We start from the raw sequence: 22,869 nt of genomic DNA on the forward strand, positions 1-22,869 counted from the left end.
TAAGACTTCTCGGGAGCTACTAGACCTTGCTAACAGCCTCTGAATACCATACCTGCTCAAAAATCCTTCGACTTTCCATTAATCCCCAGGCTTCGAAAGCGGTTTGTGTGCTGCGCTATAAGCACGTGAGTATGTCTACACTTTGCCTCATTGTTTGAGGGAGATTACACTTACATAGGTGTTATTAAACCAAGTCCCTTCTTATTGAAAATTTATTGTTTTACAGTAAATTTGAAAAGATAGAATATGAAGAAATAACGCTAACTATACAAAAAAAGTATCGTTCAAGTAACATAATTATAGTTTTTAAGTTTCATAAATCTTTCTGGGTACAGTATCTCTTCTAATTTAAATTTTACAGTAGCTACATACATATTTATTATTTAGTTGAATTTCCTAATTATAACTTTCAATTGTACGTCATTGTATTGTACGTCACCTATATCACTACAATAACGCCTTTAGGGCCCATTAATTTAGAATATATAAGAGAAAATATTTGGCTCTTCCGATCCTTTCTACAAATTAACTCATTAACATTATTTAGTAAACATTGCATTAACAATTATCAACTTACGCTACTCACTGATTGATTAGTCAGCCGATGTTGAACCGCATCGTTTATCCATAAATATTTGTTACAATAACTAAAATGTATTAAAAATGAGTATTTTGCTTATTTGCTTGTGATCTTTGTGGGGCTTTCGTAGAGCTTAGAAACCTTTAGACGTCTTCAACAATTGTGGCAAGATTAACGCTATGAAACTTACTATCTACTAGCAATTGTAGTGAACATTTACGACTCCTTTAAAAAGTGGAAAAATAATTTGATATCTATACGTATAAATAAACACATCTATAGTTCATTCGTCATACTTTTGGTTACAGTTCACACGGCTTGTATAAAGTCAGTCGCGCGATGTTACCACGCTTTCAGATCTGATAATTCTCAATAAATTGTTTCAGAGTACGTATTACGTAGTGTAATATATAATATACGCATAGTATACGCAGGGTTCAAGACTCAATTAACTGGTCCATTAAAAATAAAATGTTTGTGATTTTCTAATCACACATGTGGTATGTATTAAAAACGTGTAGTTTTAAAGTAAGATTAGTTGGTTTTTGTAAGTCATTTATTAATTTAATTTAACTTTTACATTTTTGTGACGGATTTTACTTCGTGCACATAATAAAAATGCGTTAGGAAGTATCTTGGGCGTCACATCTAGAAATAAACCAGCTACAGACCAACGAAGTGTTACCCACGACTCAATAATTATTTTCGTTGTCACTGCAGTAGTCACTAGCTTCTTACTCCTACCACACAGCCACTTAAGCATTTCAAATGCACACAAACAAGTTCTTAAAAGAACGATTTATATTAGCTCTCAGTAAATAAATTTGGACTGAAAGTTTGGAATAAAAATCACCCACGCGTAAAATACGGAAATGTCGAACAGAATAGTTTTGAAGTTATGTTCGGATCCCGAGAAAAACATAATTGGTAATTTCATGGTAATTTAATATGAGACACTGGGTAATCTCGCAAAAAAACGTCATCGATGATCTCTTTGGATCCAAGAGAAGAGGATTCAGTTGAACGTTATTTTATAGATTTAGATAGATATAACACTACAGCATGTATTAAAAACAGTTTTGTTCATTACTAAAATTCAATATTTACTTTTAAATGTATATATTATCAATATTGAGTGTGTCTTAAAGTGGAATCCAATTCTGAATAAAATTACTTCGTTCTAAATTTGTCACTCGCTTAATTTTGTCTTCTCATTGACTGGTGACGTGCAATCAAAAGCATAACGAATGAACTGTATAATCATAATTAGGAAAAATTAACCGTAAAAGTCTTATAAAAATGCATAAGATAAGTCTTCTCAATGTTAGAACATTTTGAAACGTGTATCTCAAAACTTAATTTTCTTCAAATTGTAACACTCCTTGTTTCAACAAGTATTTTTAGAAGAATTTTTAATATTTTTTACACATTTTTGTTCAGCGATACAAGTGAACAGAACATTATGGCTTGCAAACCTTAAATAATATCACTTCTGGGAGTGTTGGGGGAGCTGTGGGATATGTGAAGATCGGCCAACAATTGACGAGAATGAAGTCTCACTTTGGAGATTGGAAGAGGCTGCTGCCAAGTTGAAATTCCGGGGCATGTGACATCGTAACTAATAAAGTGAACGTGTAACGAAATCATAGGAAAAACCCATAGTTGATTGATGTAGACGAATAATGGTCGAAATCTAGTAAAAATCGGTATTAAATACCTTTAAACCACATCTAACATCTCTTGCACTTCTTTAAAAATATGCTCGTATTTTTTATGCCGGTAGTACACTTCATCAAGATGATGTAAGCACAACAGAGAGCGAGAAAGTACTGGACTCGCTCGGCTGATCTTGTGATGTGTCTGTTCCTCGTTTCGTAAACGCCCCATCGAGTTGGTTTTTTCGGCACGAGTCAAAGGCAACAAACCGAGGCGACTGAGTTCATTCCGGTACGATCTTGTGAAGTGCCTGGTAGGCGAACGCGAGAGTGTACTGGAAGTGCTCGGGTGAAGTAATCGCAGTCTCTCCTCGTTTAGATTTGCCAAGTGATCTCGCCGAGCCGTTTCGGTGAGGATACTGCCGGCATTCAAATTTAATGAAATTAGATTTTTAATTGGCACCTAGTTTTCCAATAAGCAACAAAATAATACAGGTAGCGGTCTAACCTGAATTCAACAGTCAGGTAATAATGTTCGTGGGGTAATTCCACCTATAAATTATTCGAGCCATTTAGAAATTCCGGAATATTACGAATATTCCTCATTCCCGCCAGCTTCATTAAAAGTGGTAATAAAGTGTTCTTTTCTATGGTTTGCCAAATCCTTGCCTATTAGAGTTCTCTAAGCGACTGTTTGTTTGGCTAATATTCCTACGAGGAGGGAGCCTCGTAGGCATCCTACATACCATTACAATATTAAAAATTAGATTACCTTTTTCTATATTTTAGCATTAATTAATGGTCATTTTGCATCAGAATACTTAGTCGTAGGTGGAAATTCAGAAGATGACTAAGACTAAATTTATACACTGTATCTCTTACATACATATCTCTCACTAATACATATTGACAAGCTTAACACTTCAAAGTTCTACTCAAAAACAGTTTCAATAAACGAATTACTCTGTAGATACAGCACGTTAAATATTGAACTTTTTCGTGGTTTTTTAATATTTTAATTAAAAATCTTTGAAAACTTATTAAATTGTACACATTTTCATATCATTTGTCGACGTTTCGATGATGCGACGATTACGTAAATATGCTACAAACACAAAACAGGAACCTTGAACGTAGCTCAAGATCGACGCTTTTCATTGGATCATTAAATGGACATGACTTTATGAGGGTACTTTATTACTAACGGATTTAATAAGTACCTGTAGCTATTTAACAACAAACAGGAACAGAATCTAGAGGAAAATGGGTGTATTCAGAATTAAATCCAAAATAAATTGGATGTGTAGAAATGGCTTTAAAGTGAAAGGAATGTAGTACCTTCCACACGCAGAATCATTACAGCATAGTCAAAGATGAGGATGCGTGCTATACTAAATGGACTTTGGCTTTCCCGAATGACAAACGTATTTAATATTTACAAACGTGATTCACTCCGAGAAACTAATAAATATATTTTCATTAAATTTAATAATTTTGAACCCATTCGGGATTATATCATAAGATACTCTCAATTCTGGATACACTCGATGAGTACCTAACTACGTAGCGCAGACATACGCATAATTTTGGCTGGACGCCAAGATGATATCAATTGGATGCGTTGTGCGCTGATTTTATTGCCGCGAATGGAAGGCATTGCGCAGACTAATACGGGATTACTTTACTTTTTGTGCCCACATTAGCGTATTAAAATCACCAACAAAATGGAAAAGGAGTCAGTAAAGTATACGAGGTCCAATCAGAAGAAAAAGCTCAATTTAAACATTTTAAAATTCAAGATGGCACCTATAAAAAAACAAAGTTGGTGATGGTTGTTAAAAGTCGAAACGCCGGATTTCAAATGTGACATTGTCACGTTTGAAATCGCCACGTTGTAGACAAGGAAAAATTGAAAAGATGAATCAGTTATTCTGAATATCCCCACCAAACAAAGATGGTCAAACATTAAAAATATTTTCCAAAATTTCATTTTTTTATGATTTTTTCATTATCTTCAAAAACTATGCAAATTTTTCAAATTTTAAAATGGCTCATCTAACCGACCTCGTATTTTTTAAGGTAATCGAGGAGCCCATGGTTGAGCTTCAGAAACTGACATCCCGTATATAAAACAAGTCGATTTTCAATATATAATTTTTTTTCTCACGTCTACAGTTGCTGACATATTGGCCTCAGAACAGCCAAAAAATTGAAAATTATTTTTTTGCATCGTTTAACAACAGAATTTAGACTACACAGAACGCGTATTTTCGATTAAAGAAATCCCATTTTGTTGGAGTTTTGACATCAATTTTTGAGCATAAATTTCATTTGTATTGAAGATGATCATCATGCCATATAATGAGTTTCGGGCATAATAGAATATCGCGCTTAAAGGTTTAATTGTTAAAGGCAATTTCGTGATATGTCTAGAAAGACGCTTCTACGAGGTATGTTCCATCCATGCCGCTGCCGGTTTGGTTTGCTTGAGCAGTAGACGCAGCTGGCATATATTTCCCGCAAGTGTGCTGATACCTACGCAGAAATCAATAATTAGCGAATCGATTTGTGGATAAACAAATCACGAAAAGAGTTTATTGGGGATTAATGAAAAATGAAGTAAAAGATGGGCTTAAATATAAGGAAGTTAATTGCAAGTCCGCCAATCTGGTCCCTTCCATATCTCCAACATTTCAACCACAAGTGTGCACATCTACTTTGTTCGCCTGATGAAGCCAATGAATAGAAACACGCGTGGCAACATATCCCCTTTTTTCATTTCTACTGTTTTTTTTAGTATTTGGTAAAACTTAAATTTTTACTTTTATTCTTGTTTTTTCCACAATATTGATAATTTTTTTAAAATCACTTTATGACCCTTTTGTGCTATTTTTAATTAAGTACCTTCTCGGACAACATCGTCCGCAACAAGATTGGAAGAGTCCAATTGATACAGCTGAATGAGCGGGGCTAGCCATTGGCGACGGCGACCCTGGCCTCTTTGGGTGTCCATTGTAGGGTACCTAAATAATAGAAAAATCAATTCAAATTGAAACATTCAAAAACCATATCTCATCTACATCTACAAACAATTTTCCTTTTCCCGTAACTCCTTTAGGGACACCAAATGCGCCAAAAAAAATCTTTTACCTCTAATTCGACAAACTCTCGATCTGTGGTTTTCTCTAAACACCGCAGCAGATGGTGATGCTGCAGTTCGAAGATATCCTCCTCTCTATAGTTATCATCTAGTTCGATGCCTGATTCTTGTGCAGCTAGTCGAGCCTCAGCTGCCTTCTTTTTACTCACGAAAGCAGCTCCCGAAGAAGCTTTTGCGATGCGGATGCGTGCGAGCCGAGCTTTCTGGAAGAGGAACACCTGGTGTATAGCAGCAATAAAGAGGTAATCTGCAATACCCTTTGCGCTTTCCTTTTGTCCGCTCTTTGATTTTGATGATATATTCTACTAAAATTTGATACTATGACTGGTACTGGAAGGGCGATCACCAGCACTCCGCTAAGGGAGCACACACCACCCACGATTTTTCCTGCAATCGTCGCGGGTACCATATCTCCATATCTGAAACATTACAAGATGTTAAGAATTTAGTTGAATGATACTAAATTTGCTTTATAGGGAAAGTATCAAATGCTGAGTTAACGAGGGACTGCATGAAGGTTCATCCACTATCAGGGGTAGTTCAGTTTAAGTGCAGCAAATCGAATGCGATTCCGTCGATATACACCGCCGTAGTAGCAGCGACCAGAGCAATAAACCCATACTTGTCTGCCTGTTAACTAGCACATGAAATCCAAAAGCAGGTACTAAAATGAAGTGTATAACCTTCAGGGCGAAGCTCTCATTCATTTTTATCAAGTTACGAATTTCGTTTTGAAATGAAGCGTAGGCCAAACTACGAACTACTACAATATCCGCCTTTGTCTCGGCTATTGAATTTACCGTTCCACTAACACCATTCCAATTTTATCTCCCTTGAGTAGAGCCGAGAGTAAACTCAATGAATAAAATGTATTTTGAGCCGCCTTGAATGCACAGAAGCGTCAGCCTGTCGGGCCAAATATTCAATAATTTCTCCGGTATTTCTTACATCAGTTTCAGCGTTTTAATCAGCCAAAAATTAATTACTCATTTCCATGAAGATGGATTGGAATCAGTGTTGTGGAAGCGCCGAAATTTGATTGGTCCCTGTTGGGTTGACTAAACTAAGTGGAAAGATGCGATATTGAGCACTGATTAATAATGCCGTTAAGTATAGCTCGGCTCGTCTAGGAACAAAAATAAGTTATCTGGTTAACCGATTTGAGTATTGTATTGGGGATCGCTAGGGCAGAAATAGACGCAAAATCAATAACTCAAAACCGCATTAATTTTCAAGCGGTTTAAAGGATATTGACAGACTGGATAGAATTAATCATCGAATTCAGAAATTTTGTTGTTGAAGATGGAAAGTGGGACACAGACGAGTGGATGCGACTTCGGCTACGAGTGCTGAAATCGGAGCGCCATTAAGTCATCAAAGGCCTCACAGAATACAAACAAGTTGTATTGCGTAAATGCATGAGTGTTTTATCGAAGTATAGAAATATGAAGGATGGGCATCATAAATCTAAAGTAGATATGGAGGAAAATATGAAATAATAAAGAAACATCGTAGAAGTATTTAGCGTAAGTCACACTCATCACCCAGCATCTCACTATTAATCTGAAGGAACTCTGGATCGTCCAAATGAAATGCCTCACCTTGAGCAGAAGAAAGAATGAAAGCTGTTTGAAGAAGGACCAGATAAGCATTATCGCGACCAGGAAAAAAGCTAGCAAAACATCATCTTGAGCAGAAGGAACAAAGCTTTCAAGAGAGGACCTTTAGCAGCCAGAGGCCAGATTAATGGAAAAAGTGGCAGTTTCTCATAACATATAATCAACGATATTTTTTGAAGAATTTTTCTAGATACGTATTGACATCATTAGTTGAACGAGAAAATCTCAGATCATGTTAAGGACGTTGTTAAAACGTAGGATTGTGAAGAGCGATGAAGGAAAGGAGTTAAAATTGCAAGAAAACTAATGATGAGACTGTTTTTGTTTCTGTCCTTGTAAAGATTGAAATGCTCAATTAGAGCACCGTCACACAGGATGAGTTAGAGTTGGTATTCAAAGAAGATTGAAATCAGACTGTTTCCTTTCTGTCCCTTTAAGAATTGCTAGGTAATTAAAGCTCATGACTGTGATGTTCAGTTAGTACATCCTCGCGTTGATAGTTTCATTCACACTTGATAGTTATCCTTTCAGCTTTTGATATTTCATTCATGCGTTAGCTAACGCATGCGATAATGCCTGAATATTCGCTTCCAGCTTCAGATGCAGTAGGATAACAAATAAACCGGCAGTACATTCCCGTTTACATTGTTTGCATCAATCAATTAAAATAATTTATAGTAACATAACTCATGCAAATTATGCGTATGTTTATGTTATTAGACATGTTAGTTATTTATAGCGCAAAGGTTCAAATGTGAGCAAATGTTATTATTTTTAGAGTCAGGTACGTGGATATTAGATTCGTTTCGACATTTCCGACACGGGCTTATTAATTAATGAATATCGCTATGCGGGAATATGGATGATGTACTTCGAGATCGAAAGGCATTTTGGGGATGAAGACAATGAGGAAAATTTGTCTTGATATGAAAATTCTCGTTTTCAAAGGAATGGGGGGAATTAAAGCAAACGTGCTTCAGCCATTGTTTAGGAAATTCCTTATGATTTTTTTATGCCATTTAAAAACAGGTACGTAGGCCAGGAAAGCAATTCTGGAAGGCCACAAATGGTGCATTGTTTCAATGTTATATAAAAAATCTTTAAGGCTGTGATCAGCCCAGCGTGAGAGGATACGTAAAGAGGAGACCTTGACCACAAAACCGGACCATAAGTAGCTGTGCTGGGCAACAGAAGGCCAGGCTCTTTCATTGTAAGATTATATACAATATCCCCTGGACTTATATGGATCGCTATGAGCACCCTTTTTGAGGATTTAGGGGGAAATTTGTTTCTCTTGCAGACCCTATATCAAGCTCTAGAAAAATGTGGTCAAACCAGCATTTACGGTTATTCATTCGAAGTTTCGAATGTTTAGTTTTTCTCCTCACGTATTCAATTTTGAAAGCATTAAATTTGAGCGAGAGGGGGCATTAGAGATGCAAAATATTGTTTTCCACCAGTTATCAGCCAATTTTTCCTTTGTGTCTTATTCTATAGAAGAGAGAAAAATGAAGTTAAAAGTACTTGATATAGAGCTTGGCTCAATATTGAGGGAGATCGGGGACACATCATCAATTCGTTTCTTACTTAAATTTAATCTTATTAGCGGTGAGAATTTCTCTACTGCAATGCGACACTGTCACAGACAAAAAGAGGAATTTTTTTAGATGTCCATAGAGATATATAGAGAGGAGTCAATTTTTTACGTCACATCGCTAATGTTTTATACAAATCTTATACATTTAGGACAACACGTGTCACGCAATATGAATAATGGAGAAAATGATAAGTGAGCGCTGTGGTTATGAAGGAAAACAACATTTAACAAACACACATTGTTCGAAATCTAAAAGATCTAATGGAAGAAGCGAAAAACTAGGCCAAGCGTTAATTGCGTTTTAAATATTTCGGCATGCCAAAATAGGAGACAGACAGATCAATATTATGATCTTGTTAATGGAGCTATCTTTTAATGACTAATAAAGGTCACAAATTGATTTGAACTGGAAACATCTCTTAGACTTGACGTTGATGAAGACAACATAAGGGTTCTCAATTTTCAAATCGATATCGCGAAAAATAATAACGGAAAATCGGTCTTTGCGCTTGTTTGTGCGAATAGCGGGTAGAGGAAAATGGAAATTTGACCTATTATTAGGAAATTCGTCGCATAATTAAATATTTTAAAATTAAAACACACGTTTTGATAATATTTCTTAACGATCACGTAATTTTCAGTCAATTGTTCTGCGCGTTTCCGAGATATCGACGGTTGAAATTTAAAAAGTGGCACAAAATGGGTTGGAAATTTTCGAAAAAAATCCAAAATTTTATATGTGTCATTTTTCAGTCCAATGGAGTGGTGTGGGGCCTATATTGATCCTGGACACCTCACTTGAGCTTCTGGAGCCATTGGGGGCTTTTTTCTCTTTCCCTGTTTAACCTCTATTGAGTCAAAGCTTTATACTGCAGTTGCATGCTTATTGAAATGTTAATATACACAATTTCCATCGAATGCAAATTAACAGACGTATGCCTTGAGTCGGCATTAATATGAAATATTTAAATTTAATGTGATTTAAATCTCATTCTGATATATTGTAGAAAATAAAGTCAGAATTACATAAAAAAAGCTGGAACATGCAAGTTTAGTGCTGCCTTTTACTGCCAAATGCAAATCAGAATAATGACACTGTATTGAATGGTTTAATGTGCCCGCGTGTTCACCATACACTCTAAAATCGGGATTTCATGCGTTTATCTCTGATTGTGTTTTTTAATAGAACCAGGACCGGAGCCGGAAATTTCCGAAATTCAAGTTTTCTCTAAAATGACGAAACTTTGTTCCAACTTCGACTTGATAGTGCCTTCAATGAACCACTGTTGCGTTTAAGAAAGCGAAAACTCTATAACTGAATTCTGAGTTAGCAGTGAAGCTCTTTGAAGTGTTTAAGTTTTATTATTGAAATAAGAGCTTAAAACACTTTTCAACAAATTTGTCTCCTTATTAAAGACGCCTGTCAAAATAGTGCCTTTAATGGTAAAAATACCTTAAAAAGTTCCAAATAAACACGTGGCGTAATGGAATATGTATAACTTATGCAAAACGGTCACTGAAGTGAATTGTGATACCATAGGTATGGTATATGTTAAGTAATCAACGTGTTCCTAGCTAAGTTTATTTGAAGCAGGATCCTGGAAAATGACTGATTTAGCAGGAAATGATTCAGCATAGTAGACATGTGAAGACTGCAGCGGAGTGAGAAAGAGTGCTGATGAAGATAGGCTTTTACAAGCTTTCATCCAGAAAACTTGTCAAACTATCTGACCCAGTCTGATCTGAGCTCTAGAAGTCTGAGTTCCAAAAGAATCTAAGTTTTCTTTGTAACTCCATGGAGTACGATCTCCCACGTTCAATGCCCGCAATGACAATTAAATGCAACAATTTCACATTCATCATTAGTCTACAGAATTTATTTCGCAGAAATTCATACCTCTGCTACCATTTCCTGAAATATGCATGTGTGGGTCTCAGTGGTCCTGTAATTATGAATAATTACTACAATTGACGGACGACAAAGTGAATCCACATCGGATGATAAATTACCATAAATGGTTAAATTTTGGGAGCTGCGCTGATTGGAATTTATCATGCACGGAAATATATTAAACGTCAATCCGCCGAAAAAGTCCTGGGGGTGTTTCCAAAATAGCTCAAACTCCATAATCAATTTACAGAGGAATTTAAATTAATTCCAGAGCTATTGCTCTATGCTCTATTATACCTCCTGCTGTAGATGTTTCAAAGATGAACTGAAACATAATAACAGTGAGCGGAAGTGAAGGGGATGTAGAATTGCTCAAATGAAATAGAGGTGTTCTTAATGTAAAATATGTCTGGAATTCTAGATATTGCAAGGAGAACGGGGAGAAAAATATATGTTACAATCAGATATATTGCAGGGATGATGTACTCGTGGTGCTGGAAACATAGTAAGAATATGCTAAGAATGATCCTCTTTGTAGGAAGATCTGGTATATTATGGGAGTATATTTGTCCTCTTGGTTGGGGATAACGTTATTAAGAAAATAGCCTAAGGCGTAACTTCCTCCCGGTTGTTTATGCAGTTTATAGTTAAACGTACTGTTTTCCTACCCATCCAAGACGCTTAGGCGAGAGTTCTCAATATTGGTTTATAATGTGCTAATGCAGCAATGGTAATGAGCTGCTAAGAAGACGATCATAAATACCCTACCAAGGGATTATGTTGTCAAAAACCTTAAAAAAATCAGGTGATTTTTTTATACAGGGTGTCCCATAAGTAATAGGACAAAGAGGAACGGCAGATTCCTGACATCAAAATATTAAGATCCAGCGCAATTGTTTTATTCCGAAAGTTAATATTAACAGAGATACAGGGTGTTAAAGTTTAAATTTTATTTTTGATTTTTTTCGTATCTTCAACATTTTTTGATTTATGGTACTGAAATTTGGTATACGGGGGTTTTTGGACTTGGGAAACTGGTTAGGACTGTCGGTTTCATTGTCGCTAATAGGGGGCGCCACTTTAAAACGTCTTGGCTAGTTAAAACGGCTCTAATTTTTTTCTACGTAGCTCCAGTAGCCCCATTAATTAAAATTATTATTCTGTTTAAAATTCTAAACAAAAAGGTATACTTATTAGAAGTCTGAAAATTTGACCGTTTTCGAGATATTCCCTAGATTAATACCTCATAAATGTTCGTATTCTTGTATGTATTCTTGGATAGAGCCGAAAACTTGCGAAGTCAAACGAAGTAAATTTACATGGGCGCCATTTGTCAAAATCGCTATTAATTTTTTCTTCAAAATTTACTGAAATTGAAATTTTTCTGTTAGTTGTAACGTTTTGCTCTTTATTATATTGTATTGCGATTTTGACAACCTACTACTTTGTCACTGACAAACAGGTATTCAGTTTAAAAATGGCGCCCATGTAAATTTACTTCGTTTGATTTCGCCAGTTTTCGGCTCTACCCAAGAATACATACAAGAATACGAACATTTATGAGGTATTAATCTAGAGAATATCTCAAAAACGGTCAAATTTTCAGACTTCTAATAAGTATACCTTTTTTGTTTAGAATTTTAAACAGAATAATAATTTTAATTAATGGGGCTACTGGAGCTACGTAGAAAAAAATTAGAGCCGTTTTAACTAGCCAAGACGTTTTAAAGTGGCGCCCCCTATTAGCGACAATGAAACCGACAGTCCTAACCAGTTTCCCAAGTCCGAAAACCCCCGTATACCAAATTTTAGTACCATAAGTCAAAAGATGTTAAAGATATGAAAAAAAATCAAAAATAAACTTTAAACTTTAACACCCTGTATCTCTGTTAATATTAACTTTCGGAATACAACAATTACGCTGGATCTTAATATTTTGATGTTAGGAATCAGCCGTTTCTCTTTGTCCCATTACTTTTGGGACACCCTGTATATAGGTATATAGGTATATCTAATGAATAACGAATAAGTAATAAGTGTAATAAGCAAGTACATAATAAGGAATAACAAATAATGAAAAATAATGAGTAATAAGACTAAGGAATAATGAATAACAAGACATCGATGCGGTTCATCATGGAATAAAAAACCTTTTACAAAGCATACCACGTACAAATTTCATATCTTATTTCCGAAAACGAATGAAGTCTTTTCTTCGACAAGACAACTTCGTTGAATAATATACATAGAATAACAAAGGAAAGTTAAATGTATTCTCGTGTGGTGGGCACTAATTAACTCATTTAGAATCGTGTTTACTGAAATCATTTTCCAGTAGATTGATTATTTTCATTATTGCTCGACAAACAAGCATAGAAGGTAAACTTGTCAAATAATTATGCCTGTGCAATTATTATGGAAGCGCAAATATTAGCCTACATAAATCATATTAGTCCCCTAGTTCTTTCAACATTGGGCTAATATTAGCTGGATAAATACAATGGAGCTGTCGTATGAGTTACATTGATAATATTATATGGCTGAAACGGATTAAATACATATGCGTCCTGTCTACCAAAGGAATATTGCCGTTTGCTTATTTATTACTATGATTGTTATTGCAGTCAAGGCAATTAATTAAATTTTACGTTTTACGAAAACAATACATTAAATTTAATTTATTTACATTTCGGTATCGAAAAATTTGATTTCGATTGTAAAATCTCGTGCGATAGTTGGAGCAGCGGGCAAGTTCGGCTAAAACTCTACCTAATGACAAAAATTGTAGTTTTACTATTTGCAGAAATTCACGTTCTCTGTAGCCATTTCGCTTTTCGTTAAATCAAGAGCTAAATTAGATCGTAGATTAAAGCTATTCATGTAAAGTTCGTATATATATTGTCCAATGAAAGTTAACTCATTAAGTTAATAACTGCAATTGAGCGCACCGGTTTAGTGGCTCAAAAGCAATTATTTCACCTGTAATAATCATCACAATTCGGTATATTCATTTATTTGTCTCGTATGCGATGGAAATTGATAAGCGTGATTTATAGGTTACAACGTGTTGAAAACGCTTTTCAAGACCTGGAATTTTAGTTATTGAAATTACGTAGGTGATTCTCAAAACTAAGCCCCACAACGCTCTAGATTTATTTGTACCAGGTATGGGGTGGCTCTGCATATTCTATTACAATAATATTATCAACTGGAAATATTCAGGGGTGTTATGCATAAAACGCGATGTGTTATCAGGGAAAGTCGTTGTAACTTAAACGGGCTTCTTGGCAACGGTCTCATTCGAAATTAGTTCCAAGATTTTTCCTCATAATTCAAATAGTGTCCGGCTATCTCTACTCAGAACGTGATTCAAATGCATTGAAAGGAAACCGATTCACTATTAGCCGTTTTAAGCGAAAATCATTTGAATTGAACCGAAGAACCTGATTCCTATTCCATTGTCATGACATTAATATCAGTTACTAAACAATAAATAAGTTGCGCAAGCCTGTGATGTAGAGGAAACGTAGGCGACGCGCAATCGCAGAAAACATCTTTGACTTTTCCCGGAAGAATTTCCCCTCTCATACCAATAAAATGGGACATGATAGGAATTAATCAAGCACTTTAAGTTAATACTAGAGTTCAATTTAACTGATAATCGATGTCAAATTCTAGAACCGCTTTCGCTAATATAGGTGAATTTGGCAAACTTCCATTCTCTACCATTTGGAAGTTACGGCTCTTCGGGGCTATTATGTAAAACTGGCTCTTTGAGGATATTAGGATTCCAGACAGCACAATGAATACCTACCCGATTTTTTATGAATCCTTGAGAGGGATACGTTTATTTTCGATGATACATGTAAGGATGTTGGAACGTGCCCAGTGATCTGTTTAGATGCAAATTTTGTTTAGAATGTGCCCAAAAAAGTAGCCCAAGGGCACCGCGATAGGACCAATAGGTTGTACGTGTAATATTTATTTGATATGTTTGTTTTCGCAGAATTCCTGACAGCAGATTTCTTAATCTTTCTGGACAGAAAAACATCGTTCAAAGGCAAAACCATTATAATGTTTGTTTTCAACTTGCGATGCAAAAAGCTGCCTAATGGCTTTGCTTTTTTGAGCATTTCATGTATCTACATTTTTTATTTTTATTTTATATGTGTTTGTATATTTCATATATTCTATGCGATCGGAAATAAACAGTTCCTTGTAAACACACGTTTCACCTCTCCTTTACCACCGATCAACTGTAAATTTTTTTTCAATGTAATTTTAATTAATCATGTCGAAATTTAATATCAAATAAATTACGGGAAAGCGCGGAAATTTGCCCGTCATTTTTAACGCCGGCAATAAATAACACATTGGAATAACTCCAGTTATTGCAAATTTGTCGCCTAAAGAGAGGATGTAACACACAAATATTTAATTGCGCTATTTATTACACGTGCACTAATGACGTAATTTTCAAATCACGTGAGATCACTTTGATTTTATAACATTTTGGTTTAAAAAAAAATTTATTTGGAAAGACAGAATGAGAAAAAGAGAGACAGAAGGAGAAAGAAAAGGGAAAAATGAAAAAAAAATTAGAAACTCATAAGAAGCAAAGGATATCTATTCCGTTTCTCTTCTCAAACTGAAAACATATTTATGGAGAAAATCACCTCGTTTTTGACTCCCCACGATAAACAAGTATTAATCTCCTCCATTTTCTGATTCAGTGTTTGAAGTAGATTAAGTGTAGGTGCAAAGCGTAAATCGTAAAACTAGTAAACCAGTTTTGAAATATAATGCATCATTCTTTAAGGTATAAAAGTCGAGAATAATTCACCATAAGGTATAAGACTACGGAAAATTTATGTGGCTGGAATATAATAGATTAAACCCTGCGGAAATTTCTGCAGACCCGTACGTGGAATAAAAGAAGGAAATAAAGGACGTCAACGTCTAAAATGATAAAAAAAATGTGGATAAGGCAGCGGCAATTCTTCAAAGCAAACAATTGTTGGGAGAGTTCAGTTTGACCTGTTTTCCGTAAGCACAAAAGTCTGTTTAGGCAACAAAAAGGCGAAAGTAAAGCGTTTTCCACCGTGGTCCCTTTGAAAGTTCAGTTGAAGAACTGAGCTTTAGTTTACAGCTTATTTCAGATATGGACCAGGTACTTACTTAATTTCTAAGTTTATGGAGGCTTTATGTAATTTTTGCTTTTTCTACCTAATCCAACAATCCTTCTATATGTATCTTTATGTTCTTGTTTCACATAATAATACTAACAAATTGTTGCTTTCATTTTTGGTAATAAGGGTTATTTTTAAAAAATTCATGTCCCTCATCGGACTCAACTTTTTGGATATGAAATGAGTGAAATTCTTCGGAGAAATTGTTAAAATAGTTTCCGATCAGATTGACAATTGATATCAGCATCCCTAAAGTGAAATACACTACTGGTGTACATGGAGAATTTGCTTCTTAGCGAAGTCACTGGACCACATTCTCCAACAAACCTTGAAAGTTTTATTACCATAGTGAGGGGGGACCAAGGACGAATGTTCCAGATTTGGAGAAATCTGAATGAAAGATTTGTGCTGTAGTGGTTTGACTAAAACGTCTGCAAGGGATAGGTCGTAATGGATGATCAGTGGGCTGATTCAATAGGGAGTTTCATCTTACGGTAAATCCATGGTGTTTTTCCACAGGAGAGTAGAACTGGAAATAACTCTGGAGTTATCTGTGCATATTGGTTGTGAAAGAGAAACTCTTGGTTCAGTCTCGATAAACAATGGGCATTTCAAGGTGCCCAATTGTATACATGTGTATTATTATGGAGAGCCAATGGATACTTTTGAAAATTCAGACTGTTTAGGGATGGAGAATTGGAAAATTTGTATGAAGCCGTTAGGCGGAGAAGTTTATCCTCAATTTAACGGCATAATAGAAGAATCAATCAGTGCAGAACTGACACAGAAGATACAGGAGGGATCAAAAAAGAAAACCAATTTTCAGCAAGTCAAAAAAATAAGTTGAACACGTAATTTCTTTTTTTTGCCCAACATATTTTTAACACTCGTGTGACATAGAACATATTTTCCGTGGTTTTAAAAGAAATCGATATCTAACAATTTAATTTTACAGAACTTTTAAATAACGTGAAGTCAACAAGAATATTACCTTTAGAGGATTAAATTAATACACGCAACGCTATTTGTCGACTGAAAGCGCTCTTACTTCGTATTCAATACTATTAACTCATTCTAAACGAAAAATACGTGAGTATAACGTATTGTCCGTTCTACTCACGTACGCACTTCACGTGATATTGATTTTCTACAATTTGAGGTATGAATTGGAGGTCATCGATATGGTAGTGCGAGGTTTTTCTCAGGCGCAGCTTTCTAAAATTGAACATATAATTCACCGCATACACCCATAAGGAGACTTCTCATTACGATTTCAGCGTCCTTTAATTGCACATACATCATCATCACTGAGTCATCAGCTTCGATCATTTAAAATGACCCTCAAGCGAGGTTTATAATTAGAAACAGTTGGAAAAATATCAGATCACCTCGTTTGAAACGTTCTCAGGTGAGCGCCTTAATTAGACAGTTTTAGACAAATCTACGAACAAATCCGAAGAAAGCGTTTAGGCCATTTGTGCCCTAAGAAGGCTCGAAGAAGAATCAGGAAGTTACTTCTAATAGATGTTACTCTTCTGATCTCTCCAGCGCTGGATCTGCCAGAGAAATTTATGGGCCTCACAGCGGCAGATCAGCGGACCCAACTACGGCTTAATGTGCCTGCTGTCTCAACAATGATTTTAGGTTGACTATATGGGCTATTGCACTTGATTAAAAATCTTAGATATTTCGATAACTTTTCCCTTTCAACTATACGTAAAATATAAATATTTGTGTTTATCAACTGTAAAATCCCCCGGATCACATGTATACGGATTCTCTGATAAGTTCCATGTGAAAAACACATGGCGTAAGTACTTTCAACAACATGCGAGAAGCATTTTGCACATTGTTTTGGCAGGGCGTCTGCAATTCATTATCAATTGAAAGTAATCTAGCTATCCACATTTTATTTTATAAATAGGTTGTAGTAAATGGCTCTTCTCGGTCATTCTTTTTTGTTTTATTTCCAGATGGAGAAGTCGCTCAATATTCACGTCTCTGGATATAAAAGTAGAAAGCATTATTGAGCGTGTCATTCGTCGGGCGTTTATTGCCCGGAACAGTTTGGTGTGCCAAGATTATGCACATCGATTCGAAGTGGCAACTCTTTGAAATTATGGAAAAATCGCCGAGCTATTTAGAACAAATGATTGTATAAACGTTCGTAAATGTTTGAACGCTAGTAAAAAGTCGATAAACAATATCGCTGATCTAATCTTAATTTTCAAAAATTGTTTATAAAACATTCATTTAAACGTTTGAGTACAAGTTGCTTATTTTATGTGCGACCATAAAACTTATTTAAAGGTCATCAAAGCGCAATCTCTCAAATACCCACCACTTTTATCGGCTTACCCAGCGTGGGTCATTTGCTCACGAACTCATTAACCTACGTGTTCCACGAATTAAATCCTCTAAGATTGTTGTTGTTATTTTAATTCTAATTAAATTTCGGCTTTAATGTTTATCAACATGGCTTCTGTTGGTTGGCCCCATTGCGCTCACATATTCAGACGCTAAGCTCCCACGCTTGTATACAGACTCGCTTTGAATGTAGGTACTATTCGTACAGAGTTTATGGTCGGGATTCGGCCTAGGGAATTTGTTTTTACATTTGTTTTGGATGGAATTCTGAAATAGTGAGCTTAAAATAAATGTGAATAAATTTTCTCTCCAAACATGCCTAAAGCATGATTTGTATACACGATAAAATTAATAGAGAGCGAAACTTTGGTAGATGGTTTTAACACCAGGGTGAAAGATACAAAGAAACAGTTTTACTTTTTATCAGATAATTTGCTGCTCATGGTCCAACATAAAAAATGATTCATAACAATAATTACTTGAGGATCAGTTTAATTATAAGCGGTTGACAATTAGTTCAGAGCGTGAATCCATAGGCAGGAACATGATGAACTTTTTGACGAAACATTTAATGGTTTACACGTACCTGGGTAGGTGCAGTTAATCGACAGTAAGTAGATTAAATCACGTCGAAATATTTTCGCATCTCTTGATGCGGTTGTCCAGTGAAAGTTGTTCCAGATGCTCTGACCACATGTGCGGAAATTAGCCAAGGCGGTGAGGTAGGTCGAAGGCAGTGAGGTAGGTCAACGGCAGTGAGGGAGGTCCAAGGCAGTAAGGAGTTTTAAATTTACAGTAATATTACTGATTCAGAACTTGCAAGGAATGTCACGAGTTGCAATGCCACCTCTCAAGCGGGAGATCTTCTTGTGGGAATTCTTTCTATGATTTAAATCACGTAACTTTTGATCCACGTCACAAAAATAAAATAAAGATTGAGAGTCGCCTTACGTAAAATGACAAGTCATATAAATTTAATATGCTAAAAAAAGATAAATATATATTTGAATGTCTAAACATAAGCCTATTTTTTGCACTGTTATCACTTAATTGTTGACGTTTTGGTTTAATTTGATGTTTTAAACCGTTGCGTTGTTTGTCCATAAACTTTGGCGGTAAAAATTTGTTCTTTTGAAAACTAAAATAGTACTCCTGGTTAATTATTATCGGTATTGTTATTATTATTGTTGGTATAATGCCCAAGTTCTTAAACAGTTGGTGTAAGAAGCTTGTACTGTCTCTTATCAATTATTTTGAAAGAGAATTGGAAAATAATGGACCCTTGTTACCATTGAATTCAGTTAGAGAGGTAGATTGAATTTATTCATTGGTATGATAATTATTTGCTCTGGATTTAGCAATACTGTCAAATACCGTTAAATACTGATAGCGTACATATTCATTTTGAAAAGATGTGACATCACTTCTGATATGCATCTGTAACGTGCATAAAAAGTTATATGATTTGAACCATAGATGTTTACCACAATGAAAAGACAATAACTCAAGTAAAAGAGAGAGAAAATATTTAGAATTGGGGCTCGAGTACGGATGAGCAAAACAAGATTAAGATTAGACTGGTCTTGGTCTTGTTGACCAAGTTCCGGCTTTGGACTTGGGGGAACCTGTGATATGGCGAAGGTTGACATATCCACCAACTCAGCGTCTTATATTATAATCGATCAACTATCTGATTCAGAAATTAAGAAGATTATTAAAGGTTTAGTAATTCCAGTTAATGGAGTTAATTTCAAGAAATGGGTGGAACGTGGCTAGCTAAAGTAAGACTTGCAACAGTATTGCTATCAACACTTGAATTTATTTCAGCTTTGCAACAAGAAACGTAAGTCTGTGGAGTGGATGAATGCTAGTGAAACATAAACATAACACACGTTGGACAAATATTTCAATTCTTCCAATCGTCCAGTAATGATGTGTATCAAGCCAGTAATCACCCCTGGGACTCATAATTTATGTATGGTATTTTATTAACTATCTACCAGCATGTATTCTCGAATTAAGTGATAGCTGTTCTGTTAAAATGAATATCTTCTTCGAATGATAATAATACAGTGTGTGCAAGATAAAGACGTTCAGTATGGGGATTTTTTCTAACACGGCCCTGGCAAGGTTTTTGCGATTTTAAGATCACTCTTTATTGCACATAGAACTTCCAAATCAATTGGCGTATTATATTTAACACAATTTAGGGCGCTTTTGCGGTTAAAATTGCTTCCACATTTTTTACTCTTTGAAGACTCGATTCCTTTTATTAGTAGGCGGTAGAAAAATGCGTATAAAGCAATATAAATAGAAATTTATCGCTGTGCATGCGTACTCACTGAATTTAGCTAATATTTCTCACGAAGGATTATTCAATTGCCCCCCTCGCACAACTTAAGTCGTCCTCTTCATGAACTCGAATGTGTCCGCAATAAGCTCAAAATGTTGTGAACACGAATCTGGTAAAAAATATTTACCGAGGATGACGCCAGCAATCGCGCAATTTTGTAGGTACGCCGTACATAAATATAGTATTTACGAGACGCTACATGTGAAGCATTTATATCAAAGTAATATCTAATTATAAAAATAAATTCGGGAAACTTACCCTAAAGTCGTCATTGTCACGATGGTGTACCAGAAAGCTGCTGGAATCGAAGTGAAAGTTTTGCCTTCGTTTTTCTCAGCATAGAACATAACAGTGGCGAAAATGATGATGGCCATGGCTAGGGAAAATACTAAAAAGCCCAGTTCGGAAGCGCAGGATTTAAGCGTATAACCCAAGATTCTAAGACCCTGTGAATGTCTTGAAAACTTAAAAATACGAAACACTCGAAATACTCTTAAGGTAACAAAAGCCCCCGAAACGTCGTCATTGTCAGTGATACCAAGTCCGATATAATACGGCAAAATTGCCACCACATCTATAATACTCATCACAGATCGCACAAATTTATATCTATTCGGTGCTGCAAACATTCGTAAGAGATATTCTGCGGTGAATATCATTACGCAAGCAGTGTCTAGGCAGAAAAATACTATTTTATATCTCTCACCACATGGGAGAGAGCCTGCACCTCCAGGCCTACTTCCACAAGGTACTGTTTCCACAACATTGGCCATAACTGAAACGGCGATGAAGAACCCGGTAACGTAATAAAATACCAGAGCAGCTGTTGACGTGTGGGGGTTCTCGAAAGCTCTCCACATCTTTTGCCGAATATTGGTGAGTTGTTGCAAATGTTGGTCTCCATTCTCAGACAATTTGTCATCCATAAGTCTCTCAGCATTTTCGCGCTTTCGATCCCTGTAATCCTCGTAGCAGCAATCACCAATAACATCTGGAAGAATTCCGAAAAATGCCAGCTCTTCATCGTAGCTAGTCAAACATTCATGCTTTGGATAGTGAAGCTTTCCGGTTCGGTAATAGTTCAGTATGTGGCGGAAAATGTCAGGGTCACGGTCAAAGAAGTACTCTTTGACGTCTTCGTCGTAAAAGAACTCACGTTCGTTGGAACCAAGCAAAGTATCTGGGTATTTTTCCAATGTGTTTCTCCAGGTCTCAAACCGCCGTCCGGACACATTGATGAGGAGTTTCTCGTCGTCGGTCTTCCGGCGGTCCTTGGGTATAGGAGGCGGTGGTAGCGGATGGGTGGCTATGGGAACCCATCCGATGGCCGCCGCCCGCGCGAAAGGCAGCCAAGCGGCGACCGAGGCCATGCTGTGCGGAGGAATGTTCGCTTAATATAGGAGGAACCAAACACGCATGGGTTCCTCTAGCAGGTGTTCACCCCCTTTAAGCAAGTTATGCAGTACGGAAGCCTGAAGCGGATGACGATGCTGTACTCTTGGTCTTGGCGAAACATGCACCCCCTGGGCACATTCACAAGTTTATCCGTTAGCTAACCGCACAATCGTACTTACACATATCAACAAATCTAGTTCAAAAATAAACACAAATCTATTTCAGTCACGCGGCGAATACTCATGTTGTAGTTCGAAATACTGCTCGCTGCGGTCAGTGTGGAGCTACAGCCGCCGCGTCTAGGCCATCTTCCCACCGACGCCGACGCCGACGCTCGACAATGCGTTTTACTCGACGCTGATTCTACGGCACAACGCAAGTCGTCTTTCTATCGATCAGGAAACGATATCTGCCTCGTTAGCCTTTTACGATATTTTTCATCTTTCTTATTATATCGCGTCCACTATTTTTTTTTTTTTTTTAGAAAATACCATCACCAATCACGAATTTCTTTTCTCCGCTTCACCATATCTATTCTCAATAGCTCATGACGCCTATTTCCGTCCCAAACCGAAACTTTCTCATTACTTTCCTCTACAATAAAATCATTGAACCCATTTGTACCATTCAGAAGTTCCTAAGTATGAAAATACCCCATAAAATACTCTTTCAGAAATCTGATGTTTTGGATCATTTAAATAAATTTCCGGCTGAATGACGCAAATGCCGAGCTGGAAGGTCTCACAGGAACGACTGATTAAAAATATAGGTCAAGTTTAAACCAAATTGAGGAAGGCTTGTTTATGCTGAATCATTAGCAACCTTAATGTCAAGTGTACTCCTATGGAGCAACTTGTAATCAGATTTCTAAATCCAGAAGCATTGTCTTAATATAATCCTAAAAAATTATCAAAACAATTGGCTTTCGTGGAACTGACACAGGGCCTGATCCATCGATTGTGACCTCTCATGAAGCATGACTCTTAAACGTCTTTTTAATCAGACTTAATTACTCTTCAGAAGTCACTTGGATGCTTTGAATTGGACTGTGTAAATCTTAGTA

The 22,869-nt window shown here is 36.2% G+C and overlaps 1 protein-coding gene across 2 annotated transcripts; it reads right to left on the reverse strand.

Annotated features, from left to right (window-relative positions):
• Positions 1–198: 198 nt before the first annotated feature.
• Shal (Potassium voltage-gated channel protein Shal) lies at positions 199–22,282 on the reverse strand. Of its 2 annotated transcripts, none has more exons than XM_066392793.1 (5): positions 20,670–22,282; positions 5,652–5,814; positions 5,386–5,598; positions 5,140–5,234; positions 199–4,770 (listed from the first exon to the last, which is right to left on the reverse strand). In XM_066392793.1, exons 1-5 carry the CDS (start codon positions 21,779–21,781, stop codon positions 4,665–4,667), a joined length of 1,689 nt encoding a protein of 562 aa, XP_066248890.1. In that variant the 5' UTR covers positions 21,782–22,282; the 3' UTR covers positions 199–4,664. The 2 variants fall into 2 exon arrangements, with proteins under 2 accessions (XP_066248890.1, XP_066248889.1); XM_066392792.1 differs by having other exon boundaries at positions 5,140–5,258.
• Positions 22,283–22,869: the final 587 nt, after the last annotated feature.

This window comes from Euwallacea similis, chromosome 8 (assembly GCF_039881205.1).
Source record: "Euwallacea similis isolate ESF13 chromosome 8, ESF131.1, whole genome shotgun sequence".
In the NCBI taxonomy this organism is placed as follows: Eukaryota; Metazoa; Arthropoda; class Insecta; order Coleoptera; family Curculionidae; genus Euwallacea; species Euwallacea similis.

Coding starts and splice junctions, on each gene's coding strand:
- Shal (XM_066392792.1), bottom strand. CDS start 21,781: ATGGCCTCGGTCGCCGCTTGGCTGCCTTTCGCGCGGGCGGCGGCCATC. Junction 5,599..5,651: donor ACAAAAGGAAAGCGCAAAGG/GTATTGCAGATT, acceptor TTCCTCTTCCAG/AAAGCTCGGCTCGCACGCAT. Junction 4,771..5,139: donor GGACGATGTTGTCCGAGAAG/GTACTTAATTAA, acceptor ATTTCTGCGTAG/GTATCAGCACACTTGCGGGA.